We start from the raw sequence: 11,087 nt of genomic DNA, 5'->3' as shown, positions 1-11,087 counted from the left end.
ACAAACCTGTGATTTGGGCACTTGGCAGCCGGTTGACATGACGGTTGCAGTGTTCTGTGGTCTTAGAATCACCATTTGTGATATTCCCTGCCAGCTTCCCACAAGAAAAGTCAATGGGGAAGCCACTAGTCGTTCCAATAAGTCGCTCCCATCCTCTCCCATCCAGAGCAGCCATCCCCAGCCCTGCCACATTCACAGGCCACTTGCACACCCTCCCTTGCTTGGCAACAGCCTCTTTATCTGCCTACTGGCTGCTTACAACTGCCTGAAACTTGCTTAATGACCTCGCTTAATGATGGCACGGGGAGTTCTGGGATTGCTGTCGTTAAGCAATGCAGTGACATTACACTTTATGATCACATTGATTAGCAACAGAAATTCTGGTCCCAAGTACTATCATTAACTGGGAATTAACTGTAATAGTAAGCTCCCAGCTCTGCATGTTTTATCTGTTACGAAGATTTATCTGGGTGCATGACCTATTATCGGTGGATCAACATCTGTATAAATATAGTCTTGTATATCTATCTAATCTCCTATAACCTGTTATCTTTTTTAAAAAAAGACCAAGCTCATTCCACTTTTCAGTTAATAAAATTTATTATAAAAGTTGTATAAAACACAAAAAGAAATAAAACAAGACAAACTGTTATTAACAAATTTAGAATAAACTTGACAAGTCTTGACTTATCCAGTGACTGAGAATACAGTGCAACTTACTGCAATCAAAGAAAAAAGACTTTAATTTTTTTTAAAGAACTTATTACACTTAGGAAGAGGTCCATCTGTCAGCATCCAACAGTCCTCCAAGAATTAGATGTCCATAGCAGTGGAAAGCAATTCTTGGAGTAGTTCAATCTTTTCTTTGATGGGGGAGGGAAGTGGCCCTTCCAGAATTTGGCAGAGCTTTTTCTGGATGCTGTGAATGCTGCGCTTTATATCGCGTTTTTCAATATAATCATTTGACTGTAGTTTGGGTTTAGCAGCTTTGATAATTAAATTAATACGTTCATACACTGAGTTTCTTAAGTGCCCTGTAAAAAAGGGTAGAAGCAATTGTTGAAAGTTAGTTTGTTTTACCATCAGATTGATAGTTTAGGTTGTAATTACCCGTGTAGTTGTAATAGGAAAATCTCCATTTTATCCCATGTTAATTGAAATTAATGTGTGAAAAAAATAAAGTTTAAAAAATGCTAAAATACAGCAATTCTGAGGATTGCATCTCCTCAGAGATAGTCTTTCAGCTATAATTGTGTAAATTAAACAAAAATATTTTTTCGTAAGTAATTGATCCTGTTTTGTATTAACAAGTGATGGCAAATCTGTAAGGTTGCACACAAAATAAAAATAGTGTTATACTGAAACACTAAACAATTCTACTTGAAACACTGAATACATAGATGCAATGAGAACTCAAAATTATTCCTTGCTCAGCCAATGGAATACCGTATTTTTCAGAGTATGACACACTTCCCCCCCCCCAAAAAAGTGGGTGGAAATGTCTATGTGTCTTATACTCTGAATATTGGGGGGGGAGGGGGGTTGGTGCAGCGCCTATCAGGTGTTCTAGAATGGGTCGTGGTGGCGAACTGATAGCGGTGAATGGGCCGCAGCAAATGGGCTGTGGTGAACGGGCCGTGGCAGTGGCAAATGGGCGGTGGCGAACAGGCGGCGGCAAATGTGCAGCGGTGCTGAGTGGGCAGCAGCGAACAGGCTGTGCTGAATGGGCAATGGCGAACAGGACAGATAAATACTGGATGGATGCTACGAGGCAGATTTTTTTCCCCCTTGTTTTCCTCCCCAAAAGCTAGGTGCATCTTAAAATCTGGAGTGTTTTATAGTCCGAAAAATATGGTAATTTATTTTTTTAAAACATTGTTTTAAAATTCCAATAATAAAAAGCAACAGTTGCCCTTGGAGTCAGTGTCTGCCTAATCAGCAGTCAAATACCAGCAGTAAATTCATTTAATATAAATAACGTAACTGTAAAAGAATTACAGGATTGAGGCTTCTTCCAAAAAAGCACATGCTTGTATAATACACAATCCTTATATTTAGTGTTTCTGCAAAAGTTAACAGCATTTGCCTTTGGCAGACTCCACCTCAATTGCAAAGAAAATTATGCAATGGATTGTTTACTTTTGCAGTTGGCTTACTGCCTTAAAGAAAAATATTGAACAAATGGATACCTTTGAACTTTCCAAAAGCAAATACTTTTAAAACGGAAATAAACCTACCAAGCAAGTCATTTTTGCCCTGAATAGTTTTTAATCTCAAACATTTTGACCTAATTTTGACCTCATTTCTCCAATTGCGGTCAGATCACTCCCTGATGAGTGTCCAGGTGTCTGGCACTACCCCACTACACAAGGAGGCTGCACCTATTAGATAGGCCGTCATTTGACCAAATAATGTAGACAGCTTTCATCCAGTCTTCAACCATCCCTTTTTGGTAAGGTTGTGGAGAAAGTGATGACACAGCTGTTTCAAAGGACTTGGATGAAGAGGATTATCTGGACTCTTAGTCAGGATTCAGGCGTAAGATGGCACTGATCACACTCTTGGATGACCTGGTGGAAATGGGATGTGGTTAGCAGACCCATCCGTGCTTTTCTTGACTTCTCAACTGCCTTTGATACCATCAGTCTTGGTATCCTGGACCAGCTTCAGGAGTTGGGTGTGGGCGGCACCGTATTGTTCCTCCTGGGCCAGTTCCAGTTGGCGTTAATTGGGTGAAGTCCAGCCTACAGTCCCTATCCTGTGGGATGCAGGTCAATCATCTCACCTCTCTTATTTAACTTCTGCATGAGGCTGTGGGGTAAAGTGATCTGACCATTTGGTAATGGTCTGCATGAGGCTGCTAGGTAAAGTAATCTGACCATTTTAGATATCAATATACTGATGACACCCAACTTTATATTTCCACCCTAGGCTGCTGGAGTGATGCAATGGACATCCTGTCTCAGTGCCTGGAGGGTATAGGGGACACAATGGGTTTTGGCTCAATCCAAGCAGGAATGAGTGTCTTTGGGTATTTGGGTCTTCCAGTGTCAAAGTTTTTCTCCCTTTGGTCCTGGATGGGGTGCCACTGCTTTGGAGGGACTTGGTGTGCAGTCTGGTGTTCTCTTGCACTAATGGCCCTGATGGAAGAGCAAGTGGCAGCTGTGGCTAAGAGGGCCTTTGCACACATTTGGTTTATACACCAGTTGCCCATTCCTGGACCTGAAGGTTCTGTTCATTGTCACTCATGATGCACTCATGCCCTCGTGATCTGCCACCTAGATTGCTGCAGTGCACCCTACATGGAGCTGCCTTTGAAGAGCATTCAGAAGCTTCAACTTGTGCAGCATGCAATTGTACAGTTAGTAAATGGTATCAGGTACTCGACACATCATTGGAAAAGATTCCCTGATGTTGGGAAAGATTGAAGGAAAAAGGAGAAGGGAACAGCGGAGGCTGAGATGGTTAGATAGTGTCATCAACGCAATGAACATAAGTAAACATCAGGAGACAGTGGAGGACGAGGGGCCTGGTATGCTATGGTCCATGGGGTCACAAGGATTTGGGCAACAAAACAACGCAACATGTGCAAGATCACTATTTTGTGAACTCCAGTGGTTCACAGGTTACCCAAGGGACCATCTTCTTCCAGTGTTTCTACCTGTCCAATACAGTCTGGATGGGCATGCTCTGAGTCCCATCAGTCAAGGAATGTCTGTTGGTGGGTCTACAAGGTGTACCTTTCTGCCATACCACTTGCCCTCTGAAACATTCTCTCTTCATGTATTATGATGGCCTCGAATCTGTTGGCCTTTGACGAACTGGTTATGTGCCCTGGCCCAGGGCCCTGAATGTGTGAAGGAGCCTGTTTCCTGGTTATATGTGTTTATTATACTTTTCTTGACATCTATTTATTTTTTGCATTGAGTATTTAATTGGTTTAAATTAATTTTTGGATTATTCACCATCCAGGGTCATTTGTTTGAGATGGACTACCATGTAGGAAGGTAGGTAGGTAGGTAGAGATGATAGATAGATAGATAGATAGATAGATAGATAGATAGACAGACAGACAGACAGACAGACAGACAGACAGACAGACAGACAGACAGACGAGAGAGAGAAAGAGAGAGATAGGGATAGAGATAGATAGTGATAGATAGATTAGATTACTCCAACCAATGGTAGCAGATAAAAAAGATGTGCCTGACATTATTGACTCATGCCTCTCCCAAACTCCATGGTTTGGAAGAATTATGAACAAACAGAAATAAGCAAATTGCAAAGCACTGAAACTCAAAAATGCATGAAAGGAGACACTTTATTTTTATCTAAAGCTAGGGACAACATTTTGAGTATGGCGCATTTTCTTCCAAGCTTGTAATACCTGAAATAATCATTTCATCTTATAGTATTTTAAGTATCTCTGCTAATTCATGCAAGATGTCCTAATAAGTTTAGCTAACAATATTGACTATTATAATCAGATAGTTATAAAGTTATAAAGATAAGTTTATGAGCCATAAGCACGATACTTACCTAGAATTATTGTACGGTAACTCAGCAATAATAAATTCATTTGATGAAGTATCTCATCCCATCTCTGCCACAATTTTTCCCTGTCCTGTGAACAGAAGGATTTTTATTCAGGATTTCACAAGTGCTGCATACTGATATTTTAAAAGGGCTTTGAAATACTAAATTTCAAAGAACTTTCAATAACAACAGATTAAAACGATGCATAAACATTGTAGGGATGCCCACCACATTTTGTGTTTCAGTTCTATCAATATAAATGAAGGAAGCAAGCGCTAAATTACCTGATATGTTAGCAGCAAGGAAACGTGGTTCAGAAAATACAATATTTTTGTCAAAGACAAAGGCTGTTTGGTTGGTATAGAGCAGCTATGTTGGAAAATGAGCTCCAACACTTTGCATCGTAGAAGGTGACAATCCATGGTGCTCAGGAAGATGTCCCTGCAAGTTGACACATTGGAAAGTGTGAAGTTTTATGTTCTGTACTAGTTTGGGAGCAGAAATTTTAAAGAGGCTCATGTCTAAACCAAAGCAGCCTTGGTAGTACAGAGGTTTAAGGCACCCTGTTATTAAGCTTATTAAGACCAGCTGTCTGCAATTACTGCAGGGTTCGAATCTCATCAAGGCTCAAGGTTGACTCAGCCTTCCATCCTTTCTAAGGTAGGTGAAATGAGGACCCAGTTTGTGGGGGCAATAAGCTGACTTTGTATAAATATACAAAAGGATGAAGGCTATTGCTGAGCACATTGTAAGCCGCCCTGAGTCTTCGGAGAAGGGCGGCATATAAATCAAATTAAAAATAAATAAATAAATAAATAAATAAATAAATAAATAAATAAATAAATAAATAAATTAAATAAATAAATAAATAAATAAATAAATAAATAAATAAATAAAAGGAACAATATAACGAAACAAAGATGTCAAATGAAAGAGTCTTCTCTGGGTCTGCATCATTGGATGAAATGAAACGTGTTTGGACAAAGATAAATCAGCAGCTCAGATGGTCTCAATTCTCTGTGGATTAGAGAAAATATCAAGCACTTTCTATGACCCCTGAAGCTTGCCTAAAAGATTTGAACACTATTTCTTATAAACTTCAATTATTGCAGGCAGAGAACTCAAAACGTGCTATCCTGCTGCAGATGTTTACTTTGTGATACCTAGGAAATGTTCAGTCAAGGTTGGAGAAGATTACGTTTTCAGTTTACCTGCTTGATTTTAGTTTGATAAACAGGCATTCAACACTCATAGCCTGAAGACAAGTTATTAATGTGCAATGCTGTACTATCAAAACATAATAATGGCTGATTTTTAAATACTAAAACTGTAGCCATACAATTATTTAATGGAATTTTTACTAAGTGATCTGGGGATGAAACTGAAATGTGCTACTATGTAATTTAGGCTTCTATATTACAACTAGGAAATTTTACAACCTACATCCAGTCCTAAAACTAGCTCACTAGTACTCTTTCCAAGATACTAGGCATATGACATATTTCTACAAAGATACTATTAGCAAAAAATGCATAAGTGATAGAAGTAGATATTAATTGGAAAATTTAAGCCTGAATTTTTAGCATGTTGCCTTTCATTAAGTACATCAACATTTCCCTATGTACTATCTTCCATTTTATGTTTAGCTAATTTAAATAGATAAAAGGATCTTAAAGATGCCTTTCTTTAGAACAAGGCCAAATGTCAACTATAGTTCTACAGATGAATTATTGAGCCTGTCATCTGCACCTCTATAACTGTCTGGTTTGGCTCTGCAACCAAACAAGACAGACACAGACTTCAATGGATAATTAGAACTGCAGAAAAAACAATTGCTACCAACCTGCCTTCCATTGAAGACCTGTATATTGCACGAGTCAAAAAGAGGGCTGTGAAAATATTTACAGACCCCTCACATCCTGGACATAAATTGTTTCAACTTCTACCCTCCAAACGACGCTATAGGGCACTGCACACTAGAACAACTAGACACAAGGACAGGTTTTTCCCACATGCCATCACTCTGCTAAACAACTAATTCCCACAACACTGTCAAACTATTTACTAAGACTATTACTATTATTATTCTCATCTTTTCTATTTCCTATCTCCTTTTCTACTTATGACTATAACCTTGTTGCCTGTATCTTACAATTTATATTGTTTTATTTAGTTTCCTAGCATGATTTTGATTGCTTATTTAGTATCCTATGACTATCACTAAGTGTTGTATTTTATGATTCATGATGAATGTATTTATGACGACTATGATCATGATTGTATATTTTATGTACACTGAGAACTTATGCACCGAAGACAAATTCCTTGTGTGTCCAATCACACTTGGCCAATAAAGAATTCTATTTTCTATATTTTCCTTGAGTGCTTTCAAATTAAATTTTAACCAAATTATTCCTTATTGCCATGGAAGTGAAGCAAACCAGTCTTCTTCACTTGGCCATCCTTTAGGTGTGCTGAACTGCACCCAAGTGTGGCATAGTGGAAGTTGCGGTCAAAATCATCTGGCAGGCAGACTGCAAAAGACCCATCTAGAACCTGTATACTGGATGGATGAGGGAACCAGGTAAATTCTGGCAAATGGATTAGTAGTCTGTTAATTTGTGTTAGCAGAATATATTTTCTAAATTAAAGAGAGATGTTACAGAAGTATGTAAAACTGAGCAAGGGCTGGAGTTAGTGGATTGCTGGAAGGTTATTCTTTTCAGTCATACAATATTAGATTTTGACATCATTCAATATATCTGAATTATAACAAATTCAGTAAAGCCAGTAAAGGTCAGTAAAACATATACCTTTTCTGTGAAATGTAATTCTGGAATTCATTGCCACACAATATAGTAATTACCGAGAGGAGACATTGATAAATTATGGAAAAAACATCACTGATTAGACATAATCCGTACATGGAGGTAATGCTGGTCAATAGTCTCTCCCTTCATCTTCCATGGACCTTTTTTCCCCCATGGTGGGTGAGAGAAATTCAAAAGTATTCATGGTGGTCGTTTGAGAAAGTATTTAGAATTTACAATTAATGAAGTGATCAGTGACTTTTATTTCTCCTGGCCACCTTTTTATAGACTTTTACAAGCTCAGCTATGATTCTGCTGTATGCTTGGCCTCTGTGTTGTGAAAGGTCTTTTAATTTTTTTTTTTTTACTGGGCAGGGGTGGGAATCCAGGGACTTTCCACACATGGCTTTTCTCTAGTTCTTAGGAACCTTTATTGCTGAGAATGGTGATAGAGATACTGGATATTAGTTTAGCCACATCTGGAGAGCCACAGGTTTCCAAGGAATCCTATATTTACATCATACATAAAATGTATGCATACTGAGAAGATGTAGTTAAAGAGGCAAAGGCATGAAGTTCTTTCTGTATTTAAAAAAGTAATTTGGCATGGCTCTCCTACTCTGTGGTAGATCATTAATCTTCTTCTTTTAAAAAAAGCATAGATTCAATACTTGCTCTTTGTTCAGAAATGCCTGACCGATCTAGGAATATAATAATACGGCTAATGCAGAGTTGCACAATCAATACAGAAAAAGTCCGTTCTGAGGAAGAGTGAATTCAATAGTTTATTTATCCCTTACCTTTGGCCCCGCTTGGGAATATTCAACAGAGAAGAAAAAACCATATCTGCAATTTTAGTGGCATTGCAATTTGGAGATTTGTCCACTTCAACTGCTATTGAAAGCATCCTTTGTAGAAGTGCCGCTTCCCTAAATCAGGGAAACAAAATGTTACTCAACTGAGTTCCACCATTTAGTGGAAGTATGAAACCACAGGCTAAGATAATCATCACAACCTTAAGGTCATAGTCATTTCAGAAGACACAGGACACTGATTTCATTTCTTGAATTACACTAGACAATATCATTTAGAATCTGCAATTTAATGAAATTCATGTAACCTTGGGACAGTGAACAAATGAAAGGAGAGCCAAACAATTTGCTCTTGAGGTGGAGTTGCTAGCAAAACTACTTTCTCTGGTTGACCTGTCATTTAGTGGGGATGGACTGAATGCTCTTCCCATGAACAGCAGTCAGATCACATACTTCTGTTATATTTTATGCCACTCTTGTAATAGGACGGAAAGACTATGGATCTTTTCTCTTGGCACTGGTTGAAACTATATGAGAGGTTTGTGCTGCTTAGTTCCCCAAAATATTGATAAAGGACAACCTTAATTGCCACTGTAATACATACAGTATATACAGTAAATGGATTGCTGTAATATGTTATCCTTGGACTGTCCTTCTGCATTTGGAAGCTGGTGCCAAATATACGGGCAGTTTTGTGCACTCTTGAGCAGCACTTGTTACATTTTTGTTCCATGTGCTTCATTGGTTTCCAGGTGCAGTTCAAGATGCTGGTAATGATCTATAAAACCCTATGTGGAATGAGCAGGGAAATTTGAGGGACTGCCTCTCCCTGGTTACATCTACCATCCCATCAGATCCATCGGGGAAGGCAAGTTAAAGATCTTGTCTACTACTGTAGGAAATGACATCTGATGAGACCCAAGAACAGAGCCTTTTCTGTCATAGTACTTGCCCTCTAGAAGGTCATTCCCCTAGAATGTAGATGTAAGAAGGGCCTGATGACTTAGCTATGCCCTCAAACCTGAGGATACAGCAGTAGAGGTGGGTCTTGCCAATTGTTTTATTAAATGGATGTATGATTTATATTCATCAACCATTATTGTTTTATTAATTTTTAAACATGATTTTAGTATAGTTATATGTTGTAATGTTTATGTTTTACTGTTTCTGTTGTTTTTAATTATTATGAGCCACCCAGAGTAAAACTTGTGAGATGGGTAAAGATAGATGACTGATAGATATATAGATAGATGATAGATAGATGATACAGTTCCATTTTAAGTCAGTAATAACCAAGTGCATTCCATACAATTAATACTTTCTCAGCGTGTTTAGGCATCCCAGGTTTGGAAAGATTTATTTACTCCATAAAACAAGAGATAGTGTTTCATTTAAGATGTAGGAGAATTCAAGGAGAAAAACAGTCATATGAATTTCAAAGAAAGCAAACTTTTGAATCTGCTTACTTTTGAACCTGAAATTGTACAGAGGCATCCTCTTTCTGCATGGTCTCATTTAAGGACAATTCTGGAGTAGAGTTACAGCTTTGCCCTCTGGATTTGCCTATCAATACATTTTTGGTTTCTTGCAGGAATTTTCTGTGCTGAGAAATTCTGGCCCCAGTGACCGCAGCTATTAGCCATTCAATCACTTCCCTGAACAGAAATGGGAATTAGGGATGCACACATGTGATATATAGTCTCAGATATTGCTCATACATTTTTTAAAAATAGTACTTACATTAAAGAATACAATTCACAAGAATAAAAACTAATACAAACTTTAAGAATAAAAAAATAAAAATAAGGATGCACAAAAGAAAAAATAGAAAAGGAAGAAAAAAAATAATATAGTAAAGTAAATGAAGAGAAGTGATTTTCCCCCTTACAAATATAACTAATCATCTCTTAAAAAACAACAAATTATCTCTTATTTCCATATCCCATCTCTTATTTATAAACAAATCCATAAAGCCTTGTCATTTTAGTCCTGTGTCAGCAAAAGTCCATTAAGGATTTCCAGAGATAAAATCTATTTTAACCTTAATCAAATAAACAAATTTTATATTTCTTTCTTTTACTTCTAACGATCTTGATCTTTAGTCCCTTCAAAGATCCTAGAACTTGATTTCTTTTCACTTTTTCTTTGTCCCATTTCACAAAATTCTTCAAAGCTTAAACCAGCCTCTTTTGTAAATCCAATATAGGAAAATTATCCAGCTCACTCTCTTGATTTCTTATTTGTACATTCCTTTTAATTATTAAGACATCAGCTGGTTTCTTTTGTATGCTCAGTTATGACATATTTTTTCATGTCATTCTAAAATGTAGCCTAACACTTTCCACTTTCAAATCGATTTTATCAGGTAGAACTTGTTCCTCTTCCATATCATTTTTTAAACAAAATCTATATAGATAGACACAATTAAAATTAACTTTTGGATCAATTGTTCAAAAATATCCTTTGCTATGTCCAATGTTAAAGGTTTTATTATGTCCAATGTTAAAGGTTAATAGGTTTTATGGGTTAGTTTTTAATTGTATTTAATTGCTAGGGGTTTTAAATTGGAGCGGCCATTTAATTTAATTTATTTTTAATTATTTTAACTTTTATATTGTATGGTATTTTAATTCTCAGCTGTTCACTGTCCTGAGTCCCTTCGGGGAGAAGGGTGGGATATAAATTTAATAAATAAATAAATAATTTTGCTTCGTTCTATATTATCATGAGTGAGTGCTCTTTTAATTGTAATCTTTTGTTCCTTTAATTTCATCTAGTGTCTAAATTTTAAATCCTCGTGTTTTTTTAAGAATCTAAAACAAAAGCATTTTCTGACAGGAAATATTCTTTATAATTAATTCCAAAATCTGATTTCAAATTTATCTGGACCCTTAGTCTGTAAAATCTAAAACTTGAATTCTAAACTCAG

The 11,087-nt window shown here is 37.1% G+C and overlaps 1 protein-coding gene across 2 annotated transcripts in view; it reads right to left on the bottom strand.

Moving 5' to 3' along the window:
• Positions 1-581: 581 nt before the first annotated feature.
• The window catches only part of SIMC1 (SUMO interacting motifs containing 1), a 43,498-nt gene continuing 32,992 nt past the window's right edge, over positions 582-11,087 (bottom strand). For both annotated transcript variants that reach the window (XM_087887540.1, XM_034442933.3), the window contains exons 6-10: positions 9,625-9,813; positions 8,147-8,275; positions 4,821-4,977; positions 4,540-4,624; positions 582-1,034 (exon numbers count right to left, since the gene is read on the bottom strand). In XM_087887540.1, the coding sequence (XP_087743666.1) occupies positions 814-1,034; positions 4,540-4,624; positions 4,821-4,977; positions 8,147-8,275; positions 9,625-9,813 (781 nt within the window). In that variant the 3' untranslated portion in view covers positions 582-813. The remainder of the gene's footprint in view (positions 1,035-4,539; positions 4,625-4,820; positions 4,978-8,146; positions 8,276-9,624; positions 9,814-11,087) is intronic.

The sequence above is a fragment of the Pantherophis guttatus genome, chromosome 2, assembly GCF_059756535.1.
Source record: "Pantherophis guttatus breed Tessera chromosome 2, ASM5975653v1, whole genome shotgun sequence".
NCBI classification, from domain to species: domain Eukaryota; kingdom Metazoa; phylum Chordata; class Lepidosauria; order Squamata; family Colubridae; genus Pantherophis; species Pantherophis guttatus.
Note: the sequence above shows the minus strand (reverse complement) of the source record. Positions and strands in the feature narration are given on the sequence as shown.